This window comes from Erythrolamprus reginae, chromosome 3 (genome assembly GCF_031021105.1).
Source record: "Erythrolamprus reginae isolate rEryReg1 chromosome 3, rEryReg1.hap1, whole genome shotgun sequence".
NCBI classification, from domain to species: domain Eukaryota; kingdom Metazoa; phylum Chordata; class Lepidosauria; order Squamata; family Dipsadidae; genus Erythrolamprus; species Erythrolamprus reginae.
Window position 1 is genome coordinate 66,706,969 of NC_091952.1, and position 26,982 is coordinate 66,733,950.

At 40.6% G+C, this 26,982-nt stretch overlaps 1 protein-coding gene across 2 annotated transcripts in view; it reads right to left on the reverse strand.

The window, feature by feature from the left end:
• Positions 1 to 1,604: 1,604 nt before the first annotated feature.
• SYT6 (synaptotagmin 6) overlaps positions 1,605 to 26,982 on the reverse strand; it is a 178,520-nt gene continuing 153,142 nt past the window's right edge. Inside the window, exons 5-8 of one of the 2 annotated variants that reach the window (XM_070745665.1) lie at positions 18,964 to 19,135; positions 17,781 to 17,931; positions 10,149 to 10,253; positions 1,605 to 1,935 (exon numbers count right to left, since the gene is read on the reverse strand). In XM_070745665.1, coding sequence (XP_070601766.1) covers positions 1,864 to 1,935; positions 10,149 to 10,253; positions 17,781 to 17,931; positions 18,964 to 19,135 — 500 coding nt within the window. In that variant the 3' untranslated portion in view covers positions 1,605 to 1,863. The remainder of the gene's footprint in view (positions 1,936 to 10,148; positions 10,254 to 17,780; positions 17,932 to 18,963; positions 19,136 to 26,982) is intronic. The other variant, XM_070745666.1, reaches the window with a different exon arrangement.

Sequence of the window (26,982 nt, forward strand, 5' to 3'; positions counted from 1 at the left end):
ACATACGGTTATTGATAAAGCTGGTATTGTAGTAACCACATATCAGCAGCCTGGCCACTAAGACCGTCACCTTTCAGTTGTTGGCAACAGCATAGAAGCAGGTACATAAGATATAGCAGATACCTATGATGAGGATGATGAATGTGCAAGGCTTGAGCTGAAGTAGATTTAACTGATTTTTGGTATATATTTATTTATTTATTAGATTTGTATGCCGCCCCTCTCCGTAGACTCGGGGCAGCATTGGGCGGGGGAATACTTGCCAAAATTCACAGCAAAAGTTTATTATCAGCATGCTGTTTGGTTATGAAGGGACCAAGGGTTTTTGCATGTGCCTGGAGAAATTAAAAATAATGTTTTATAATGATTCTAGGAGTAGGAAAAAAAAGATAATGATAAATTCCCAGAAAGACGCATGTTAATCTAGTGTCGCTCACTTGATTGCTGCATTTAAATATTACAAACTGGCTATAAGCACCTGGGGTAGGTTCTAACTTACCTCACTGCCAGTTCACTTCCTCCCGCAGCACATGGGTGTGCATGCATGCACAGTGCTGCAAACCAAGCTTCTGCACATGCACATAAGCAAAAAAACAAGATGGCAGCCATTAGAGTCGGTTCAGTGGCATGGCCAATCAGTGATTGCTACTGGTTTGACAAGTAGGGAGAAATTCCCTCTACCGATTCTAAAGAACCGGTCCAAACCAGGAGCAACTCATCTCTGATAAGCAATGGTGGGCAAATGAGAGTAAGTTTACACATAGAGCCAGCATGCCATTGTTAGCACCCTCAAAATCAGATGAAGATAAATGCCATGTAACAACCTTGTGATTTAACAAAGAAAAGGAAACAAAATTGTATTAGAAATAATTGTATTCAATCATTATTGTGAAAGCATTGGCATACAATGTGTAATCTTTCATTTTTGCAGGGCAAAAGAGGGTAAAAGAGGTTTTGCCCTGTTTGAGCTTCCAAATTTAAAGAAGTTAATTTTGAAAATAATTGTGGCAAACTAAGTTAACTCAGTGTATTTGCTTCTTGATAAAACATGAACTAAACCTCTATGAAAAAAGACCTAACTAAACATAACAATTTTAAGCAGTGGGTGGGGGAGGAGAAATGGCAAATCAATATATATATAAGAGAAATAGGTTTATTTTTAAAAAAATGTTCACAAACCTGTAATCAGTGCAGAACTGCCACAGGAGTTCACAGGACCTTAAGCAGCTGAATTCATGCAAAAGGCTCTTTCAAGAACACAACTACAAAAAAATGGATTATTTCTCCCTGAGGAAGTAGCAACTCTTTAAAATATACAGAAGGACATGTTGTATTTCACAGATTCCATGAGCATCACAGCATGAATAAGAAAAGCTGTAATGTCTCACTGATCACAATAACAAAAGGGTGTTCACATGTCACAAGGAGCCTAATCAAGGTCTGTTCATTTTTCATTCCGCTCTCTCTTTTAAATCTGCATGCTGATGTGCAGAAGTACAACAGCTCTCTATTATTTGTCCCTTTACATACACACAAATAACTATTTTACATGTTATTTTACAGGCCAGAGTTACGGCATTTGCCTTTTCTTTTCTTTTCTCTTTTCTCTTCTTCTTTTTAGCAGCCATATCCAAAAAGTGAAAAAAACACAAAGTACATCACCTTGAGAGATAGAAATAACTAAGACAAACACCACTGTAAAAGGGCTTGTTGCCTTTTTTCCACCGTGGAAACGAGGAATGTCTGATCCCCATTCTTCTGTTACTCAGCAATAGGTTGAATCAGAATTCAAGACCCATGGAGAAAATATCAGAGCAAAACAAAAAGAATTTGGTTGAGGCCCAACATTCACCACTTGATGGATCATGGTGTTGAAGGTGGTTTGGGAGAGGGACAGGAACCTTGACTATCAAAGCTGGCTGCACGGCCATGCCACTGTGGAAAGAAAAAAGGCAGCTGATTTTTTTAACACTGTCATAAGCAATTAACAAATTAATTTAGTTCTTCTATCTGTGTTTAGACACCAATTAAATCTCTGCATAAGTGGGTAGTGTTAAATAGAGGTTACCGGACTGATAGGAATAGAGGCAGGACAGAATTCTGAGCAGGTACGCTTTATTTCTAAACAGAACAGCAACTTGGTGTTTGACAGCTCCTTTTATAGTCGAGCTGTCAAAGTGGCAACCAATCCACATGCCCCAAATTCCTGCTAGCCAGCTGCTCGCATCTTAGCCAATCAGGCTTCGACCTGCAGCCGGCTTGGGTCTTTTGATGTCATTGTAAGTTAACTTTCAACTTAACACCCCTCACCCTCCAGATCGTGCAGGTGTAGTCGGCAAGATACGCCAGGCGACATCAGTTCTGCCCTGAACACCTTAGTTCAAGGCTGGTGACTGAAGAACAGGTTGGGGGGGGGGGTCCTCTGAAACTCCATATGACCTGGCTATGGAGTTGTCAAGAACAGGAGGCATCGCTGGTGTAGGGTCCTCGGCAGGCCTAGAAGGTGATGAACGACTCTTGTGGCTTGGAGATGGTGAAAGGTCGGGATGGTAGACCAGGATCTGGGAATGGGTGAAAACTGCTGGGAAGGCTTGGGCCTGGTCTGGCCTAAGCAGGGAACCCATCATCATAGTTGTTTGATGTGCTAGCACCACAGCCAGCCATTGGGGAGTTGGACCATATAAGAGCAGGGTCCAGTTAGATGAATCGCAGCCATTTTGGGGCAGCACCAAAGTTAAGGGTGAATATGGGATCCCGCACCAAGAATTCCCTGGGCTGTCGGTCAGGAACTGGAAGTTGCCCATAGTCGAAGCTGGGGTGAAGATGGTACAAGGGAGTTTGGAGACTGTGGCTCATGAGTAACTCAGCAGGCTAACCCCAGTGGCCTGGCAAGGGGTAGTGTGCTGAGTGGTCAGATAGATGCACATGCTCGTTGGGAGCTTGAGAAGCTTCAAGACTTATGCAGTGGGAAACATTTCTCTGCCACAAGAGCTGAGAAAATAGCTGAGCTTCCTGGTGCTGTAGAGCTCCGCGAAGTCATTGGCATGAAGAAAGCACTTGAAGCATGTGAGATAGTTCTCCCACATTTCTATAGCAGGCTCGAATCCGGTAAAACAGCCATCCTGAGAAGGACAGATTTGAGTGGTAGGCGTCCAGTAATCTCTCGTTGCTCCAGCTAGTGACCAGCTCTGAGATGATTCAGTTCAAGTGAGCTCTCTCTGGCTTTCGGACAGCCATTCTTGTCAGAGGTCCCTCTTCTTCGTCGCCAGTGTTAAATAGGTTACCTGGCTGACAGGAATGGTGGCAAGACGGAATTCTGTACAGGAACACTTTTTTTCTAACCTCAGCACCACTACTATGAGGGAACAAAACAGCAACACAGTGTTTGACAGCTCCTTTTATACTTGAGCAGTCAAACTGGCAGCCAATCAGGATGCCCCAATTTCCCGCTAGCTGGCTGCTTGCATCTTAGTCAATTAGGCTTCAACCTGCAGCCGGCTTGGGTATTTTGGCATCGTTGTAAGTCTGAGGACTTAACAGGTAGTCTCATTAGTTTAAATTTAAGAGATGACCCAATTACATTCATGCATTTCTTTCCATGGACCTAGTAGCAATCTCCATTAATATGCCTGCAGGAGTGTACACACTGGAAAGTAAGTTTAGATTGGATTCAGGCTTAATCATGCTTATAGTGAAACCAATAAATAAGTGGAGAGAAATAAAAAATGAACTACAGTACTGGTTTAAATGTTCTACACTAGGGATGATTAAGTCTGGATTTAAAATGGAGATTAGCATTTCTGGGATTTTTTTTTACTTTTTTTTTTTGGCCACTAATGTCTGCATTTTGCTGGATTTAAAAATTACAATAAAATGTGTAAAATGGGGGAAAGACATGATGTAGGCCAAGAGGGATTATGTTTCTTGCCTAGCTTCTCATTATTAAAAAAAATACCGCTTCTGAAAGCTGGAGATGGAATTGAGAAGTTGATGTCTCTAAAGGAGGCTTTAGTAAAAAATAGAGGGAAAGATTCACGGATGTCCACCTTGAATCATAGGATGGAGATTATTGATACAGGCTCTGAGGAAGATAAGGTTTATACTGGATAACAAACTGAATTTAAGCAATCTAGGAAAAATTTCAATAAGCTAGTGAGCATGCCTAACACAATTTATAAAATCATAATTACTACTATGTGTCATTTCCCCAAAATGTAATTTTTATAATTGGAAAAAAAACCCAGTAGAAATTCTTATCCACAGGTTTTCTGTTATCAATATAATATATATAATATATAAATACATGCTGGAATAATATGGTCTTTGTAAATGCAAAAAGGGATATATTAAAATATTCTTCTATAGCCTTCTACAGTCTTTATGTATGTAAGTTTTAGTGTCATTTTGTATAACTTGGTACTTTGGGCTGCTGCTGCTATTATTATCATCATCATTATCATTATCATTATCATCATCATCATCATCATCATCATTATCATTATCATTATCATTATTATTATTATTATCATCATCATCATCATCATCCTTGGCATGGTGACATTGTTTGGTGCATGGTGTTTTTTTTTTCTTTTGAGAGCAGTATTGGAATTTCATTTTAATGTCTGTCACTGTGTACACAGAAAAAATGACAATAAATGTGCTCTCCCCTCCCTTCATCTTATCCCATCTTGCCTCGCCTTATCTTGTATCATCTTATCTTGTTTTGACTTTTTGTCCTGTCTTGTCCTATCCTATCTTACCTTATCCCTCTTCTTTCCCAGTTTCATGCTCTTTACAAACATTGATGTCATCACTCATAATCCCCAGCTAACATAGTCAAAGAGTTGAAATGAAATATATCAAAAAAGCTTCAAATTACAGAAGACTTTTCTATAACAGAAGATACTGAAAAAACAAGAAAACCAAAGATACTTTTAAAAAGTTTTCTAAAAAAAGTGGGGGGAAAGAGGACAAACTGAGCAATGATACAGCAGCACAGAAAGGATATAAGCAGAGAAAGGGTGGACTTTAATGATAAGAGAACATTATAAGAACATTAGAAAGGGCAAAACAAAGCCAATGTAGAGAAATCAATGCATATTAATAAGGCAGAACAAGGTCCCAAAGAGACCTTACCAACAAAATACTCTGCAAATATATTAGGAAAAAGTTATTAGAAAAGGATGGGGAGAAGATGGAGAACTAAATTCTATGCAAGGTTAAACAAAGTGATGGATGAATGATCAGCAAACTAAGATTACTTAGCAGAAATGTATGCAGTTGAATGAGAGGAATGTAGCATGAGTACATATAAGATTTGTGCTGAAAGCAGTTGACAAATTGGTAAAGACTTAGAAAAGAATTAAAATGAAACAGGGAAGGCCTCAATTTGTCTACAATATTATTAAAAAACAAACAATTTTCCCCTCAAGCAATATAAATTGGAAACCAATGCAATGACTATAGTGGTTAAAAAAGTCTATCCCTGTAGGCTTGATTACATTAAAAAAAACCCTGAGTTATCCATAATACTTTAGATTGGACATTCCTATGAGACCATAATTCAGAAATTACATCCCCAATGATGGCTAGATTCATAAGCTACCTTTGTGTCATATTTTAGTTTAACCTGGATGATAAATCTTAGCCTCTGAGCCTCAGTCCAATCCATGATATACGAATAATAAGTAAGTCTGCTCCTGCATAAAAGCATTAATAATGTAACTGAAATATCTATGCAAACATTAACAATAATTGCTATATTAGTGTTAAAACTAATTTTATTTAAGCTTTTACAGTATTGGTAAGGAGGTAATATAACTACAAAAGGTTAAAACGTTTCACTTAATTTTAAAAATTAATTTGAAAATTAAATTACAGACAGACAGACACAGTTTCTGTCCTTTCACAATTCTCTAAGCTGGCAACTAATGCACCTTTTCTGATTAAACCATCTTGTTCCTCATGCTCCTAACATTTATGTGAAACCCCTGGGGGAAGCTATCTGGGTCTGAGTAGAACTTCCGGTAATATAGTGATAGCAACTATCTTTATCGATTCTTACCATTTAACTTCAAATAAGTAAATATTTCAAAGATTTTCTAAGTTTGATAAGAGGCTAAAAGTAGACAAGATGAAAGTAAAACTAGATAAGATTGAGATGCTCTTCATAAAAAGGGATCCAAACATTTATGTTGATATTCCATGTCTTTTCAGTGGAATTATGCTCTCCCTGACAGACCAGAACCAGAATCATGGATTATTTCCTGACCCTCAACTGATTTTAGATTCTCAAATGGCAGCAATAATAATCTGCTACATTAGATGTGATTATTTCTGAATTGATTTGATCTAGCAATTGTTATCCATGACTTGGTTAAAACTTAATACTGGAACTACTCTGGAATAGCGTATGAATAGCTGGTTCATAATACAGAGTTCTAAGAGTGGTAAAGATTAGTACCTGTTATAAAAGGGACGATTACCAATATAACTACGGAGTCTACGGAGAGGGGCGGCATACAAATCTAATAAATAAATAAATAACTATATTTTTTAAAAAGCAAACTGTGATCATTAGATACATCATGAAATTTCAATGCACTTCAACAAGTTTCCTCAACTTACTCAGAAGATATTTGCCCTTAATTTGCCTTCGAGTTATTTCTCATTTTACTATACTGATATATTTTTTAAAATATTGACTTATATCAAATCTAAATTTGATTTTAAATTATCTTAGATAATACAATTTAGTAGGCTCCATTTCCTAGAAATAAAGTTATTGTTGAAAATCATATCAAGTGTGGAAATAAATACCATTGTATAGCATATGGCATAAGCACGTTCAGTTTTCCATTACTGGCAATCTGTTTTATATAAAGCAGTTTTAAGTAAATGTTATGCAAGTTTCTCAACATAATTACTTATCAATCATGGCACTTGGAAGGGTTCTCCTCTAGACCAGGGTTGTCAAACTTGCAGGCCGTGGGCTGGGATGCGTCATGCACCAGCCACGCCCATACCTGTTTTAGCAAAGAGGAACAAGCCATGACAACGCTGTGACATGAGTTTGACACCCCTGCTCTAGACTGTCCTCATCACTGACAGCCTTGTAAAAAGGCAAGCTTTTATAGAGAGATTTGGGGATATGATTTTTTTTCCTTTGGTGTTTTACATTTTTGAATATTATTATTATTATATTAATTATTTATATTTTGTTTAATGTTATTTGTGTTTTGTTTTTACTATATTTTAATGTTAACTATTCCACTCTAGATATTTATTGTAAACTATAAGCCGTACAATCCTCTGAATGTGAAAGCTCCAGCGGCAAATAAATATAATAACTGGCTAATTATGACCCATTGGGATCTTAATTACAACTTTCCCATTGACTTTGCATGTGGGGAGCTAGCTAGGAGTATCTGAAATCAGGCTCACATGACAGACACAGCTTTGCAAATAAAGCTGAACTGAACATTGTGGTAATTTTAATTCCATAAGAGTAATGGGTCTCAGATTTTTACACCTCCTTTACCTTAGCAGATTTTAGGTACTTTGATTAAAACGTTGTCGTGGTATAATGTATTGTTTGGGATAACTTGAGGGTACAAAGAGATAAAATCAAGTTTCGGTAGTATATAACAATGATAATAAATTATAATAATAGCAATTTACTGCTGCCATTATTAACTAGACACAGGCTGAACTGGACAGTTTGGATTGAAAAATAAGAAAGCTAATGACTATTTAGTATGTGCTACATTTAGATGTACAGAGCATCAGCAAGAGGCAAGGATGACAAGTGACATGTCATTGCATCATCACGCAAATTATGTAAAAGACTATTAAGACAGCAGTCCTTAACCTTTGCAGCTTGACAGCTTGGCTGCAGGAGGAAAAGAGAAATCTGGCAGTGGAACGTTGGGCTGGCATGCAGATCAACTCACACGAGCAGTGGGCTGGTGCACACACGCATGCACGAGCAGTTCAACTTTCAAAATTTAGCTGCCTGCGCCCATTTGTATATGTGTACCAGCCTGCCAATGTGGCTTGGTTGCGAATAGGCCATGGCCCAGTAGTGGGCTGTTGCCGATATATTTGTATCATTCTATATTAAAAATGTACAATATGAAAGTACAGTGGTACCTCTATCTAAGAATGCCTCTACTTACAAACTTTTCTAGATAAGAACCAGGTGTTTAAGATTTTTTTGCCTCTTCTGAAGAACAATTTTCTATTTACAAACCTGAACCTCCAAAACTGTAACAGGAAAAGGCAAGGAGAAGCCTCCGTGGGGCCTCTCTAGGAATCTCCTGGGAGGAAAAGGGGCCGGAAAACGTGGGGAGAAGCCTCTGTGGGGCCTCTCTAGGAATCTCCTGGAAGGAAACAGGGCCGGAAAAGGCAGGGAGAAGCCTCCATTGGGCCTCTCTAGGAATCTCCTGGGAGGAAAAGGGGCCGGAAAACGTGGGGAGAAGCCTCTGTGGGGCCTCTCTAGGAATCTCCTGGGAGGAAACAGGGCCGGAAAAGGCAGGGAGAAGCCTCCATGGGGCCTCTCTAGGAATCTCTTGGGAGGAAAAGGGGCCGGAAAATGTGGGGAGAAACCTCTGTGGGGCCTCTCTAGGAATCTCCTGGGAGGAAACAGGGCCAGAAAGGCAGGAAGAAGCCTCCATGGGGCCTCTCTAGGAATCTCCTGGGAGGAAACAGGGCCTCCACCCACCCTGTGGTTTCCCCAATCGCATGCATTATTTGCTTTTACATTGATTCCTATGGGAAAAATTGCTTCTTCTTACAAACTTTTCTACTTAAGAACCTGGTCACGGAATGGATTAAGTTCATAAGTAGAGGCAACACTGTACTAGGGTGAATTTGTGGCCGTATAAATGTGATTGCATATTGTATATCTTATCTTTCATCCGAAAAAAAAGGTGAATTTGGTTTTCCTTCAGCATTTCACCTTCACCTGCATCCTGTGAGGAGAGTCAGACTAAGAGAGAAGCCTCAATATAAAATCATGTTCATGATTAGCTTCATGAATGAATGGAATTTTAAGCCATCTGTCCCCAATCCTAATTCAACATTCTAGTCACTATACTACAAGGTCCCTAGAAAGAGATAGTTGTTTCTCCTTCATTGTCTTTCATTTCAAGAATGCAAGAGGTAACAGAGAAGATTATCTGTGCAGTGTACAAAATCAGTTTCATATTGATATTCTGTTAATAAAATGAATTTCTCTTATACAAACCATCGACTTATACAGTAAATTTTTTTTTTAAATCTAAGAATTGTAAACTGTTTTTGTTTAGAAAGTTTGAGATTGATTCCATGTATGATTATTTCTTTTTCTAGATGATTTCATTGTTCTAAATACATAAAAAAAATTATATTTGATCAAGTATCTAGTATTCAGTCTCAGAATAAGACAATAGAATAATAGAGTTGGAGGCCTTTTGGTTCAATCCCGTCCTTAAGTACTTGATGTATTTTTAAAAAAATAAATAAATCAGTGTCATGGTCCCTAAAGTTTGAAATTGCCTTATTAAATTATAAATGCTTTATAGCAGTGATGGCTAACCTTTTTTCCCTCAGGTGCCAAAAGAGCGTGCAAATGCACTATCGTGCAAGTATGAGTGTCCACATCCATAATTCAATGCCTGGGGAGGGTAAAAATAGCTTCTCCCACCCCATGAGGCCCTTTGGAGGCCAGAAACAGCCTGTTTCCCAACTTCTGATGAGCCCAGTAGGTTTGTGTTTCACCCTTCCCAGGCTCTAAAGGGTGAAAAAGCCCTTCCCCATCTCTCCAGAGGCTCTCTGGAAGCCAGAAACACCTTCCCAGAGCCTCTGTGCAAGCCAAAAATCAGATGACCGGCACACACATCCACGTTGGAGCTGAGCTAGGGCAATGACTCACATGTCAGCAGATATGGCTCTGCGGGCCACCTGTGGCACCTGTGCCATAGGTTCACCATCACTGCTTTATAGTGTTAGGTTGATGATAATCTGTGGCAATGTCAGATATAGCCAAGCTCTTTCTATATAAATCTTTGTTAGCCTTTTACCCATCAAGGTTTGTTTAATCGGTTTTAGAAATTGTTATTATACTTTTAAATAGTTCTCTTGTGTAAAGAATGACCCTTGTCTGATACCTTGGAATATTTGGAGGAAGGCAGCATCATAGTAGAAAGGGAATGGGACGATTCTGCTACAGGCATCACTGCCTTGGGGACATTCAACCCAGTTACTGGACATTGCTGTTGGCAAAAATACATAAAGGGTCATTTGCAGGTTTCAATAGGGCATTAGTGATTAGCACTAAGGAATTGTTTCAGCTTGGTTGGGTTATATCATACTCATTATAGACTTCCTCATCTGGTACCTTGCAAATATGTTAGAAGTGCAACTTCTAAAATTCCTTTGGTCGTGTTAGTGAAAAGTTTGAGAATTATAACTACAATGCACCAGAAGATAGCAGCTTAGGGAAGAATGATTATTAGAGACTGCTACCATAGTTCTAATAAAATTCATTGTCACGCCACTGCAATCCAGCTGTTACTTTTCCTCATGCTAACTCCCCTCCCCATTTTTCTTGGATCATATCCTATGCAATTGCAAGATCAAAAAATACCCATGAAACTTTAATCAAAATTGAGAATAAATATCTTTGTTCGATAATGACTAGTAAGAGAACATATGAAATGTGTTCAATCTAGCCCACATCGTGAGGATTTTTTTCTTCTATGGTTCATATGTAATATAAGAAAAAAGAGATAACAGAAATAAACTCTTACTATGATAATTTGATATACTCCTGTTAAGCCAATATATACGATACCAGAGACCCAACATGGTGTAAGGATTAAAGTACTAGATTAGAAGCGACAAGAGTTGGGTTTCCTAATTCTCCTTAGGTACAGAAACCAGCTAGATGACCTTCACTTTCAACTTTGATCAGGTTCTGTGACAAGCCAATTGAAGCCAATGCATTTGTTATTTTTTATTTATTTATTGTTAGAATTGAAAGGGACCATGAAGGCCATCGAGTTCAACCCCCTGCCCAAGCAGGAACCCTATAGTACACCAGTCAAGTGGCAGTTCAATCTTCTCTTAAAAATGTCCAGAGTGTTGGAGTTCACAACGTCCGCTGGTAGGTTGTTCCATTGGTTGATCGCTCTGACCGTCAGGAAGTTCCTCCTTATCTCCATGTTGAATCTCTCCTTGGTCAGCTTCCAGCCGTTGTTCCTTGTCCGGCCCTATGGTGCCCTGAAGAATAAAGTGATCCCCTCCTCTCTGTGACATCCCCTCGTATACTTGTAGACTGCTATCATGTCCACTCTGGCCCTCCTTTTCTCTAGGCTATCCATGACCAGTTCCCTCAGTCTCTCTTCGTAAGTCTTGGTTTCCAATCCCTTAATCATCTTGTTTGCTCTTTTTTGCACCTTCTCCAGAGTTTAAATGTCTCTTTTGAAGTGTGATGACCAGAACTGAATACAGTACTCCAGGTGTGGTCGGACCAGGGCATAGTAGAGTGGTATTAAGACTTCCCTGGTCTTGGAGTGTATTCCCCTATTGATGCAGCTTAGGATTGTGTTGGCTTTTTTAGCTGCTGCTGCACATTGTTGGCTCATGTTTAGTTGATTGTCCACCAAGACAAGCATTGGTAAGTGTTGCTGAGAGAACTAGGAGAGAGCAGTGCAATAAGAAGCCAACCCTGTAACCATGCTAAGCAAAACAACAATCCAACATCTCCACATTAATATTAATTTCTAATTTCATGAAGAAAAGTAGGGATATCAGATCTTCTTTGCAAAAATACAGGGGACCACATGACTGTAGGAAAGAGAAACATATAATTTTCTTTCCTGCTATCTAGTCATCGTATAAATTTTTCCAGTTCAAATTTGGTCGCCCTAAAGAAAAAAACACTAAGATTTTCAGTTCACATTTGAGAATCCTCCTTCCATATTGCTGAAGATTATGGTAAATCCAATCAATAGTTACATTGTAAATGGTCATTAAATTGCCAGATGTTAAATAGGTTTGTTTTGGGGCAGATGTAAAGTGGTGTTTTCAACAACATAAAGGCTTGCAGACTGGATGTCAGTTGTTATATCTGCTTCATATTTTTTTTCCCACCCACAAAGGAGCAGCATATTGTGTTATGTTTAGTTTGGTGGTTTGGGATTTTTATTCATTCATTTATTTATGAATACTTCCCAACCCTGCATATTGCTCAGAACTTTTCTTAGCAGAAGGAGATCAAAGGAGTACATGATGTACTTGAATCAAAGGTAGTGTCTTGTGATAGTAATTAGCACCCATGAAAGCTTACATCTCAATGAGGGGAACAGAGTCCTGTATCTTTTTTAATGTAGAATTGCCAGACACAATTTGCTATGTGACAGCTGTAAATTCTGTCCTACAACTATCATTTTTAATGGTCTAGTTCACTTGAGTTTCTTCTATTTCTTGTCTTCAAAATAAAAATAGTATAAATACTGTACAACCAGTTAATTGTTTAGAATTCAATCTTGGATTTAAAAAAAAAACAAATATTCCATCCTTTCTAATGTTTTTGATGGGTACCAAATTCTATAGTGAATAATTGAGTAATCCTTTAAAAATCACAAGTGATGATAGAAGGTGCTATAGAAGAAAAGAAGGACTTTGTAAAATCCTTCCCCCTACATTCAAGGAAAATTTGAATGGATCAAAGAACAAAGAAAAACATAAAAATGAGAAAAATATTAGTCCTTAGATATAATCAAAGCTTTATGTGGTTAATAATTTTAAGATGTCTTATACTGCTAGAATGTGCTCGCAGATCCACGCTTATTGATTATGGCAGCAATCCTATGTATATTTACTTGAGAATAAACTTACACTTGTGGGGGGGAGATTATATTTGAAAAAACCAATAAAAGAATGAATTTTCATTATGTAATAGAGCCCCAATAAGTTCTTACTTCTGGCACATAATAAACACACTTTAGATATGCATAAAAAAATTTATGAATATAATTTAAAATGCAATGTTTTAATATTGTACGTAGCATTTAATATTGCTATACAGGAAGTTGTCATGTGTTATCATGTTACAATTTATGGATATTTCAAGTGATATTCTAGCATTCATTTTTAGGTTACAATTATTTCTGAGCCTCTTTAAATAATGTGGGGGCGATAATTTTATCACATGAGGACTCCATATAAAATATTATAGATGCAATTATGCATATATTTTTTTTACAAAATAGAAATTTACATTGAATTGCTTTTGGAGAGTCTCAGTCATTTAAGTCATGGTTGTCCCAAAGATGCTTTTTCAAGAGGCAACTAGACTTTTTTGTCCTTCCTTGAAGACATATTTTTCCTCATGGATGAGAACTAGTAGCCAGCACGGCTTTGTTAAAAATAGACCATGCCAAACCAATTTTATTTCATTATTTGATAAAGTGACTAAATTAGTAGACCAGCAAAAAATTGTGGACATAGTATACTTAGACTTCAGAAAGGTACTTAACAAAGTAGAGCACAACTTCTTGGTACACTAGAAAAATGTGGGATAGAGAGCATCAGCACCAGATGGATATGTAACTGGCTGACAAATCATACTCAATGAGTAGTCCTAATGGTATTACTTCTACTTGGAAAGAAGCAGTGGGACAGCCCAAGGTTCTGTTTTAGGTGTAGTATTCTTCAATTTTCTCATAAATGACTTAGAGGGAATAGAAGGGGACCACATCAAATTTACAAATAACATTAAGCTGGCAGGAATAGCCAATGCCCCAGAAGACAAGCTCAGAATCCAAAAGATATTGAAAGATTTGAACAATGGGCCCTATCCAACAACATGAAATTTAATGTGGTGAAAAGCAAGATTTTACACCTAGACAGGAAAAACCAAAGGTACAAGTACAGATTAGGTGAAACCTGACTCAAAAACAGTGATTGTGAGAGGGGCCGGGAGTTTTAGAGGATGATTACTTAAACATGAGCCAGCAACTAACACAACCCTTGGTTGTATAAACAGAGGCATAGAATCAAAATCAAGTGAAGTATTATTACCACTTTATAAATCCTTAGTAAGACCACACATGGAATACTGCATTCAATTTTGGTCACTACACATTTTATAATATTGATTGTTTCCTGATTGCTTATTTGACCCTTATGACCATAGTTCCCTCTAAGCTGAGCAGTGAGCAATCGCTCACTTAAAAATCATCATCAACTCAGAGTTTTCCAAACCTGCCCAGAAGCCGAGAGGGAAAGAGTGAGAGGGAAGGAGAGAGAGAGGAAGAGAGAGAAACAGATAGAAAAAAGAGAGGAAGGAAAAGAAAAAGAATGGGAGTAAGGAAGAGAGAAAGAAAATCAAAATCTAGTTTGAAACTAGCTCAACTATTTAAGTGGCATTTTGATATTGATAGAGTTGCCCTATTATGAGCTCACTCTTATAGACACACAGTACAGTATTTTATTTTGAAATTCTCTGAGGCAAAACAGGGTGGGTTTGTTTGTTTGTTTGTTTGTTTGTTTATTATTTCTGTGCCGCCCAGTCCCGAAGGGACTGCCGCTCAGACATTATACTTTTCCGCCCCCCCCCCCAAAAAATTAGAGGGAACACTGCTTATGACAATTATTAAGTGTTGTACCTCATGATTCTTGACAAATGTATATTTTCTTTTATGTACACTGACAGCATATGCACCAAAGACAAATTCCTTGGGTGTCCAATCACACTTGGCCAATAAAGAATTCTCTTCTCTTCTCTCCTGTTCTATTCTATTCTATATTACAAAAATGATATTGAGAGTTTGGGGAAAATGCAAAGAAGAACAACTAAGATGATTAAAGATCTAGAGACAAAAACATATGAAGAATGGTTGCAGGAATTGGGTATGGCCAATGTAGAGAAAAGAAGGGATGGGGTGACATGATAGCAGTATTCCAGTATTTGAGGGGCTGCCCACGAAGAAGAGGTGGTTAAATTATTTTTCAAAGCACCAGAAAGCAAAAAAAGAAACAATAGATGGAAACTGATCAAAGAGAGAAGCAACTTGGAATTAAGGAGAAACATCCTAACAGTGAGTACAATTAAACTGTGGAAGAGCTTGTCTTCAGAAGTTGTAGGTGCTTCATCACTGAATGTTTTTAAGCAAAAACTGGACAAACCACCTGTCTAAAATGGTATACTATAGGGCAGTGATGGTGAACCTATGGCACAGGTGCCATAGGTGGCACGCCAAGCCATATCTGCCGGCACGCGAGCTGTTGCCCTAGCTCAGCTCCAATATGCATGTCAGCTGATTTTTGGCTCACACAGAGGCTCTGGGTGGCTGTTTTGGCTTTGGGGATGGGGGAGGGCATTTTTACCATCCCCTGGCTCCAGAAAAGTCTTTGGAGCAGCGGAGGGCGAAACATGAGCCTATTGGGCCCACCAGAAGTTGGGAAACAGGCCGTTTCTGGCCTCCAGAGGGCCTCCAGGGGACAGAGGAAGCTGTTTTTGCCCTCCCAAGGCATTGAATTATGGGTGTGGACACTCGCACATACGTGATAGTGCATGTCCATGCTTTTGTGGCAGCCAAGGAAAAAAAGGTTCACCATCACTGCTATAAGGTCTCTTGCTTGAGCAGGGGATTGAACTAGAAGACCTCTAAGGTCCCATCCAGTTCTAGTCTCATTTATAATATGTACCATATTAATGTACATATGCATATATAGATACATATAACTAAAACTTTTGAATATGAAGATAAAAGCTAATAAGATAAACTAATAAAGTAAGGAAGAAAAAAGAAAAAGAAATCAAAGGAGCCCCTCTTTTTAACCTAATCAGAAACACTTATTCAACTCCTTTTCTGGCATCTAAATTTAATTCTTCAGTTTGCCTTAATTCTTTGGATCTGTTGTATTACAAATATTATACTTTTAGAGAACTATGTAGTAGAAGGTGAACAGAAGGAGGAAGGGAATTTTTTTATAGCAAATGGCTATAGTGTATTACAATGAACAGCAGCTGCAATGTTGCTTCTAGTCTACAGAGCTGGACTTCAATAAAAGAAAACAAAATCCCATGGAAGCCAAGATATTTTTTTAAATTTGCATCTGGAAAATATCTTTGGTTCCCTGGGGCAGTAAGGTAATTCAACTATTTATGTATTCATTTTAATGAGAAAACTAGATCTCGTTTAAATGAGTTTCTGCTTCAGTGGAGATTCCAACCCCTCCTTCGGAAAATATCCGCATCAATATTCGCATCAATTTGCCTTGCTTGATCAATTTGCCTTGCTTGATCTACTTCTAAAAGAAAAGAACAACATTTTGGGGGGTGGGTGTCTAAGTATAATGGCGGGATACATCACTTACATGCATTTTAAGTGCTTATTTTAGAAGTACAATTATTTATTTTCCCTGTCGGAGCTTCAACAGCCTCAGATTCACAGATGACAGGAAGCGATGGGGAACTGGAGGGGGGTAATGGAAAAGACCTCCCAGTTTGTTTCCTGAATTTTAAGATGATTTATATAAACTGAGATTGCTTCCAAGCACAAAGTTTCTTTCGCAACCAGCCAAAGGACACTCTCCACTTACTATGTTACCACGCAAATGAGTTTGCTTTGCAACTTAAAGGCCATTTGTTTTTTATATTTAGTATTATGCTATTGGAGTAAACATTATGTGTTTTATCTGCATTTACTGTTTATTAAATGTTTAATTCTATATTGCTGATATGCTATATATTTACTAGGATACTATATTGAGATATATTTTCTAAATTTTTTGTTATGAGCAGCTGCTTTGAGCTAGATATTATTGGAAAAGAAAAAAACCATAGAAACAGATGTTCAAAGTGTTTTAAGGTAATAAGTTTTTTAATGTAATAAGATGTCCTGATAATTCCATAATGTTGCTGATTGTCTGACCAGGACAGGTTTTTAATAAAGTTCTTCCTGCTTTGAATAGGTTGCTTAAGCCAATTCTTGCTGAACTGGTGAGCAATTTCTTCCCTGAAGTTCTTGAACCTTCTCAAACTAAATTTAGGATTACCTAATATTCAGTCAAGAGAATAGGGCTAATTCTGTCCAGATGTTCTTTTCCTCAAAATATGTTTTATTGGGTATAAAAAAGAATGAACTTTCAGTTTAATGGACCTTGATTTATCAGACATTCTAAAACATTTTAGTTTTTAACAGTTTAGATTTCACACTCATTTAATGGATTTATATTCTAACCTGATGTACACGATGACAGAAATTGATGTGAATGAAATTTGGATTTTACTGAATTGAAAAATAATCATAAAAGTTCTGTCATTAAATATTGCACTGTATATCTTTTATACAGCAAAATATATTCTCTATTTTAGTGGCTTTTTCTATTATCAACTGACTCATTTCAATGAACTTCCTCTTCTTTTTAGTTTATCCCATGAGTTTTAGCATGTCATATTTATCTGTGACAAAGCAATATTTAAGTATTAATTGCAGCTGGATTACTCATCATGCCACAGTTTCTGTTTGCAATAGTTTATTTAGAAAAAAAATCATCTACAGTCAATTTTTTGCTTAAATGCACTAGACCTCAAACGCAGCAGGAAGGGTCCAAGAGTTCTTTTTGCCTCTATAAATTTCTCACCAAACCATATAACGTCTGTGGTATTCCTGTCTTGTGGCTTGAGTTCATTAATAAAGGAAATGCTTTAGAGGTTGCAGATTCTTTCTCTGCTTCTAGAGTATCTATTGTATATGTAATGAAGAAAATGATAAATCTTTACGTACCTCCTTAAAGGATTTCTTCACTTCTACAAGTGGATGCCAATGTGCAATTGGTTTACGTGGATAAGCCAACATTTCATTCCAATGGTCTCGGCCTAGTCCCTCAGCATTGTTTGCCACACGACAAACCCCAATAATCTCATTATGGCCAACCCTGGAAGCAATAATCACATGTAGGATATTTTTAATACTTTTATTCTCTTTTGGCAATTGGCTCATTAACCCTGTTGCCCTCTACTTCTTGGTTGTCCATGAGTGAACAACCCTATGGAATTTCTTTTCTTTTTTTCTTATACATTCCATCAGACTTTATTAAATAGAAAAGTATTTTACCCTAATGTTAAATTCCAAAACCAAAAGGGAGGATTTAAATGAAGAATCTGCCAGTTGTTATACCTCCTGCGTCTGTTTAGAAAAAGTCAGCAATTTCCTATTTACTTCAGTGAAGACCAGAGGCTAATTGTTTCCTGCCATTTATACCTACATTTTCTTTTTTTAAAAATAAATTTTTATTACAATACAAAGATTAAAAAGAGCAGGCATATTGTGTTGTACATATTGTATCATTTCACAGTATAATTATTATTTGTATAGTTGTTGTACTTAAATTCTAAAATACCTTATACAGAGCTGCCCCTAGTTCCCCCTGGATGATTTTTTTTCTTTTTTTCACTAGGATTAGTCTTTCTGGTTCTTCTGGGTCTTCCACATTTTATTATTTATCTTTATTTATTTATCTTTCTTTGCATAACAAAAATAATTCTAACACGCCATCCCCAAAGTCAAAATCTTAGGTAAAACAGGGACAATGGCTTTGTTCTACTTGCAATCAAGATGTGGATTGTTTTTATAAGTAGAGTTCTTGGGTGGAACTTATCCTTTCTCTGAGATTTGCCTGCATGTCAATTTTGAAAGGTAGTCTCTGTAATTAAGAATTATGGCAGAATACAATTTTATTCTGGTGATCAATATAACTTATGTCTATGGAGAAAACTAAAAACGTTCTTATCAGAAACAATGGAAATCCAGAACTATGTTCACCTGCTCAATAACAGGGAAACAAGAATTTACAGTGTACAATTTTTCTGAGTACAAAGTACATGTAATCAAACAAATCATACCATGAAATGTGAATGGGAGAAAATGACTCAGATGGGATTTAGAGATTGCAAAGACTCTCACTTACCGGTCATAATCCATAACCGATATGAGCAGGTTGACTTGATCCATGTTCTCAGGAGGGATATCAAAAATTATTGCCTCATTATAGGTAGGATTAAGTGTATTCCTTTTTATAGTGGTTTTTTTCTTTTTTAGTCTCCTTCCATCACAGAGCAAAGATACTTTGACGTACGGATCTGGTGAACGGGGGAAAAGCAAAGAGATGAGGGAACAGTTTCTAATCTCCCAATAATTAAGGAGGTTTTCTGCACATACCTAAAACTGGATAATAAACAAATGGACAGAAGAAAGCAGAATTGTGGTGGCAAACTTGCACTTCCAGGTTGCTCTTCTAAATCAAGCTCAATATGTAATTTCATCATCACGTTCATTTCACCTTATTTTGGTAACACTCTGGAAATGAGATCTGTTAGGATTATTTACATGTCTTCCAGGGTCCCCCCCAAAAAATTCCTTACAAGTATATAATTAATAATATAATATAATATAAGTATATAATTCCCATATATATATATATATATATGGGAAGTCGCGTGTCCAAGACCCTGATTTGCGGTTTGAGGAAGAGCTGAGTAAGGTTGTCTGGATCATAATGGAAGTCTGTCAGGAGTGTGTTGCTTTTCTTGTTTTGGCTTTGGGGGGTGGACTTGGACAGAATTGTAGCTGCCCGAGTTTTGTGTAAGTGAACTTCAAGGCAGAGCCACAGGTTCAAATCCCAGTAAGGGTGTGGCTACCTGATGAAAGCAAATAAGCCCTAAATAGATCTATAGAAGTCTCCCTTTCTTTTCATATCAGCAAAAATATGTTACACTTATAGATTATAGTTGTCGGCTATAAAAAGCTTATCTGCCTTGGAATATGGCCCCCGGTGGGGCTGAGAGGCAAAAAAGGAAACTGTAATGCTCGTTCAATATACCAGGGACAAAAAAAAAATCACACATAACCCTTCCCTGGTACAAGCTGATACAGGAGGTGAGCCTGCACCCTAGAGGCTAAGGCAACTGTCTTACAAGGCAGAGCCCCAGGTTCAAATCCCAATAAGGGTGTAGCTACCTGATGAAGGCAAATAAGTCTAAAATAGATCTTTTTTAAATTTTTATTGTTTTCAAAAACACACACATAACACAAAAAGGAACTACAATCGCTCCACTCAGAATAGAAGTCTCCATAGTAAAAAAAAAAGAAAAACTTTTGTTAGTTAGATCATTTCCGAGGAAAGAAAACACCTACTTCATATTTCTATTTATATACATTTCAATTCTATTATATACAAGATTCTGCTTGTAATTTTCACTTAGTAATGTTTTCTTACCTAGATTTTTAAAATTCATTAAGAATATAGTGTACTGTAATCACAATTATTAGCTATGACAGGGAAATGCAATCCCAGTCCTCCTCTGTAAAAAAAAAAAAATCCAGTGGAGGCTGTATACTTAAAGTATTTGAGAAAATAGTAAAAATTAGCCAAGACATTATTTTTTGGAAGAATTTAAATGGGCTGACCACCAGTCTAGATACCATGTTTTTTTGAGTATATCTTCCCATTTTTTATTTAGAAGGAGTGACTTGGTGACCATAAATCCAGGTCCAAAAGAGCCTTCTTTTCCATGTATTTATTTATGTTTTGCTCATCTTCACACTACCATACTTCTATACAAGGATATCAACATCTTTGATTTATAGGCATCCCTTAGCTCCTTTGCTGTGTGCATTTTTTCAAGATCCTTTTGTTATAAAGCTATATGTCAATAAACTGTTTTCATGAAAAGTAATTTAAATGTTTTATTTTTCAGCAGGGGAAAGAAACAAAGAAGAAAAGAAAAAATAGGACAAGAACTTACTAAACTGAATCTGGTAAATTATTTCTGAATTTAGCTTCATTTCTGATAATGTTCCCTAGCCCCTCAAGACCTAAGCCCCTCAAGGCTTTGTCTTTGGGGGCTCAAAGAACCTAAGATATTCTAAGGAGGCTCTATCATTCTGTTTAATTTAATCTCTCCTGGTTGCATTTTAATATTGATTATTTTTAATAATTGTTTTCATATATGTTTGTTTTATTTAATTGTTGTATGTCAACTGAAGTCACTTTCTGTCAGATGAGTGGCATGTGATACACAAACAAACAAACAAACAGCCATTGCAATATGAATGCAAGAGAAATTTTCTGTATATTTGACAGTCCCAATAATTATAATAATTTCCTGGATTGGGAGACCTTATTCACAGTCAGTCATGCCTTGGTCACTTCTTGTTTGGATTACCACAACATGCTTCTCATGGGTCTGGTTTTTAAGACACCTGAAAGCTATCGCTAGTCTAGAATGTGGTAGCATACCCTAAGTTTACCCAAGTTATGCCTTGTTATGCAAAACTGCAGTGTTTTCTGGTTTCCTTCCAGGTGCGATTCAAGGCGCTGGTTATTAGGTTTGATGGCATAGAGCCAGGTTAGGAGATGAAATATTTTTCTCTAAGGATATCTACCCATTTTACCCGATTAGATCCCTTCCCTAAACACTGCCATTGTATGAGTTCTATGCTTTTCTGTGGCAGCCCTGCCCTATGGAAATTTGGCAGGCTCTCCTTTCCTAGACTTTCAAAAAGCATTTCAGATTTGGCTGTTACTGGGAGCTACCAATCTTTAGTATATGGTGAGTATTCTATGCACGGTCCTCGGAGTGAATCCCCTGACTCAAAAGTCCTTTACAGTATTTCATGGTAAAAATAACACTCTTTATTGATAAAAGCACACACAGCAAAAAGCAGATTTAAATGGCAAGGAAAGGGGAGTTATTTCTCTCTCCATAATGAAGCATCAACAAAATCTGGGAAAGGTGCCAAAATGGCATTCCTTAGATAACAAAGTCTATTTATCATTCAAGAATATAAATCAGCTCACCGAAGTCCCAGGCAAAAATCATCCAGCAGAAAATGTCTTTTTCTGAGGCAGAAATCATGGTTTTGAAACCTTTTTCAAGCACACCCTCACTCCAAAACCTCTTCTATTGAACGGTGTTGAAACCCCCCACACCCAATTACCCAAAATCCTTTGCTTTTATATTGTCTGGAAATGACTATCACACCCCAAAGAGGCTGTTGCTTATGACCTATAAAGCCCTTCATGGCATCGGACCAGAATATCTTCGGGACAGCCTTCTGCCACACAAATCCCAGCGACCAGTTAGGTCCCACAGAATGGGCCTTCTCCGGGTCCCATCAACTAAACAATGTTGTTTGGTGGGACCCAGGGAAAGAGTCTTCTCTGTGGCGGCCCCAGCCCTCTGGAACCAGCTCCCCCCAGAAATCCAAATTGCCCCCACCCTCCTTGCCTTTTGTAAGCTCCTTAAAACCCACCTCTGTCATCAGGCATGGGGGAATTGAGATATTCCTTCCCCCTAGGCCTATACAATTTATGCATGGTATGTTTGTGTGTATGTTTGGTTTTTAATAAGGGTTTTTAGTTATTTTAATATTAGATTTGTTATATGCTGATTTTTATTATTGTTGTTAGCCGCCCCGAGTCTACGGAGAGGGGCGGCATACATATATAATAAATAATTTAATAATAATAATAATAATAATAATAATAATAATAATAATAATAATAATTTAATTTAAGGCTGTAAGCTAATACCTTTTACTATGCAACTCCTTTTGCCTTCTCAGAAACCTTCTATATTGAGGATCTATCCACGGACTATCAACTCTAATTAGTTTTCCTCATCCTCCGACTGGGACCACTCCCCCATTGTCATATCAGCCCACTCTAGTGGTTCCTCAGGTTCACTTAGGTAAGCTGGAAAGCCCCTGGCCGAAGATATCCAGAGGGGCCTGGCTCATCCTCCTCAGCATCTGACATGAGGTGGACAAGAAGCATTCACAACAGTGAGTGACCATATAAATGTTTTAAATCAGCAAATGAATGAATGAATGAATGAATGAATGAATGAATGAATGAATGCATGAATGCATGAATGAATGAATGAATGAATAAGGTGTACCTTTGCAGAACTAGTGAACAATTTTCTCACTTTGAGACATCAATTCTCTTTTATTCTAGTGTATCAAATGCCAGCTGAGAAGAAATATTTGTCTGCTCAAGCAGCTTCATGGTTATTGCAGTCATAGATTATCGCCGGCTCGACTTACCGGCCCACGGCGCTTTTGCAGAAGGGCCGGGCAGACTCGGACCCTTCTATGGCGGCCGCCATTTTGTTTTTGGCCGAAATCTCGCGAGACGAGATTTCGGCCGGGAAAGCCTTGCCCACGTGGCTGGGCATGACGTGGGGTCCGGGCGGGGCTTGCTGGCCCTATTTAAGGGCGGCAGGCCTCGAGGCAAGCCTTTTCGCCCGGACCCAGCACAGGAGCAGACACTCGGCTGAGAGCTGCTCCTGTCGCCATTTTGGGTGGCCTCGTGTCGCGGCCGCCATTTTGTGGCCAGCAGCGTGGGCGGAAAGGCTGTCGGAGTGTCGGAGGACTCGTCTCGAGCTGCTGCATCTTGTGGAGATCCCCCTCGGGCCCGAGGGGGACTGGTAACCTTGCTCCCGGCTGGGAGGAAGGCGCGGTTGGGCCCCACCTGAATTTGGGGTGGGGCTGCTTGGCCTCTGGGAGGGTGCCCGGTCTCGGGGTGTGCTTGGGGGGGCAGCTTTAGGGCCTTACTCGGCCTGCACGTGGGGGGGGGAGCTTATTCTTTCTGGGCCTTGGTGCAAGGGGTCTGGGGGGTTTGGACGGGCTCTTTCCTTTTGTACTAGTTTGTGGTTTTGGTATGGCTCCAAAGAAGAGACCTGCCGCGGCCCCTATGGCTCCGCCGGCTGCGCGACCCAGGAGGGCCCTTAGGCCTTCTGCCCGGGCTCGGGCCAGTAGGGAAGAGCCTACGGGGGTGGTTCCTATGCAAGGGGGGGTGGTTTCATTGCCTCCTGCCCCTCAACCTGATCCTTCTCCTGCCATGTCTTGGGCCAGGGTTTTGGAGAGGCTCGACGAGCTCGAGCAGTGGAGAAGTGGCTCGGGCCCCGGAGGGTCCCTCGAGCAGGTTCCTGCGGCGTTGGGAAGAGATCCTGTGGCGGCCCAGGCTGGGCAGATGGCTCCTGCTGGTCGACTGGCCCCGGTAGGGCCGATGGCGGCTTTCCCGGGCCCCGCAACGATGGGCCCCCCGTGGATGTCATCAACCCCGTACGGGGCAGGTGAGGCTGCACCACACACTACACCACTGTCCTTTCTTCCTTCACCCACCTCGGGTTTTCCCCCGTCGGGGGTTGGGAGTGGGTCCAGTTTTTTGGGGTCTTCCACGGGCACCTGTGGGCAGGTCTGGGCACAGCCGGTTCCTCCTTCAGGGCCGCTGGCGGCTGGCCCTGCTCCGCTGCCTGGGCCAGGTCCTACGGGGGTACCTGCGGTTCCCGGGGTAGGGGGGTGGGTTCCTCCAGCCCCTGCTGTTATGCCCCCGCTCCCTGTTTTGCCCTACCCCCAGGGCGCGGGAGTGTTCGGGGTTGCGGCCAACTCGATATGGGACCCGTTCGCTTGCATTAAAGCAGGTGCCATCCCGTGCGGGTTGCCTTCCACCCCTCTTGGATGCCACCTTCACCCTTCGGTGAAGGAGGCTATATGGCGGGGTGAATATGTTGATCTTTTTTCGCTTTTGAACCGGGAGGTTCCTAAGCAGGAAAAAGAGATTGTCCCGGGGGAGAAAGCAAAGAAGACCAAAGTAACGAAATGCTTCAGCTCCTGGCTGTATGCTTTCCTTACTTATGGGTCTGTGGTGATTCAGAGGCAGCCGGCTATGGCCTCTGCCATGTTTAAATATATAGATTTGATTGCCAGGGCCCACTTCGAGTATAAGGGCACCATATGGCGCCATTATGATAAAGGCTTTCGCATGAGGATGGCGGTAGAGCCTAACTTGCCTTGGGATATGGTGGTTCCGGACCTTTGGTTCCGGGCCACGCATATGTCTGGAAAGGAAGGGTGTGAGCGTACGGATAGTGGGCACTTCATGGAGGAGGAGCCTGGCGCGGCTTCACCGGCCAAAGCGACTCCTGGTGTGGCTGGGAAGGGGGCCTCGCCCGCTTGTCACGAGTTTGCTGCAAAAGGGGCGTGTTTTCGTCCCTTTTGTAAGTACAAGCACGCCTGCGGGAATTGTGGGGGGTCCCATGCAGCTTCAGTCTGTCCCCGCCCCAAGAAGGGGGCGGAGAAGAAGGGCGGGGGTCCAGGAAAACCTCCCCCACCAGCTGGGGGAAAAGGGGCCCAGCCCAATTAATGTGTCTGTGCTCGAGGGTTGGTTGGTTGACTACCACCCTCGCCCGAGAGCCGAGTTGCTCTTGAGGGGTTTCTCCGAGGGATTTAGGATCCCTTACGTGGGTGTTAGGAAGGCTTTCATGTCGGATAACCTCAGGTCGGTTGTCGGACATGAGGACATTGTTCGGGCTAAGATTCGAAAGGAGGTTGCTGAGGGCAGGGTCCTCGGGCCTTTCCCGGAGCCGCCCTTTTCGAATCTTAGAGTGTCCCCCCTAGGGGTGGTCCCCAAAAAGGCGAGCGGTGAATTTCGGTTGATTCACCACTTGTCTTTTCCAAAAGGGGAGTCAGTGAATGACTTCATTCCTGACGAACTTTGTTCAGTCCGGTACGCATCTTTTGATGCGGCTGTGGCCATGGTTAGGGAGTGTGGGGTAGGAGCCTTTATGGGTAAATGCGACATTAAGTCGGCATTCCGGCTCCTCCCCATTCACCCAGGCGACTTCGAGCTCCTGGGCTTCCATTTTGAAGGTGGGTTTTATGTGGACAGGGCACTGCCAATGGGCTGCTCTGTTTCCTGCTCCCTTTTTGAGAGCTTTAGTACCTTCCTGGAGTGGGTGCTCAGGAGGCGTAGCGGCCTGGGTTCGGTCGTTCATTACCTTGATGATTTCTTGATGGCCGGGCCGGCGCACTCGGAGCAATGCTTTGCTTTGATGTGGGACTTCGAAGCCCTTTGTGCTCAATTGGGGGTGCCTCTAGCCCCTGAGAAGACCGAAGGCCCTGCCACCAGGATTACCTTCCTCGGTATTGAATTGGATTCAGAGGAGCAATCTTCCAGATTGCCCCTGGATAAGTTGATTAAAATTAGGAGCAAGCTCGAGGCGGTCTTGGGCTGCAGGAAGGTTACTCTTCGGCAGCTCCAGGAATTGGCCGGGATCCTTAATTTTGCCTGTCGGGTAGTGGTGCCAGGCAGGGCTTTTTCTCGCCGGTTGTATGATGCGATGAAGGGGCTACGTTTGCCCCACCATCGTACCCGCTTATGCGCTGGGGTCAGGGCTGACCTCTGCGTGTGGCGGGAGTTTTTGGAACATTTTAACGGGTTGTCTTTCTGGCGGCACGAGCTTCTTTTGGAAGCGGAGCTGCAGCTTTGCTCCGACGCCGCAGGGACTTGCGGTTTTGGGGTAGTGTTAGGTGACCAGTGGTGCTGGTCGGCATGGCCTCCGGAATGGAGTGCCTGTTCATTGGTTAAGGACTTGACCTTTTTGGAGCTTTTCCCCTTGATAGTGGCCTTAGAGCTCTGGGGAGAGCAGTTTAGGGACAAGACTGTGCATTTTTGGTGTGACAATCTAGCGGTTGTCCATGTTGTGAACGCCCTGTCCTCTAAGAGTGACAGGGTAATGCAGCTTGTCTGCCATTTTGTGCACAGGTCCTTGTCTCTGAACGCCTTGTTTTTGGCCAGGCACATCCCGGGGCTAGATAACGGGGTGGCTGACGCCTTGTCCCGTGGTCAGTTGTCCAGGTTTCGGACCCTGGCCCCGTGGGCCCGAGAGTCGCCAGAGGTGTTTCCAGCCCACCTGTGGAGCCTGGGCGGGCTCCCGAGAGCTGGAGAGACGAGGCCTCCAGGGCGATCGCCTTATCTGTAGCACCTGGCACCCTGCGAGCTTACCAGCGGGCAGGTAAGGAGTTTGGGGATTTCAGGCAGGGTAAGGGTTACCCCCATAGCTGGCCTGTCCCGGTTGAGCACCTAGCTGAATTTTGTGTCCTGCTGAAGGGGCATGGCCTTTCAGTTAGGACTATCAGG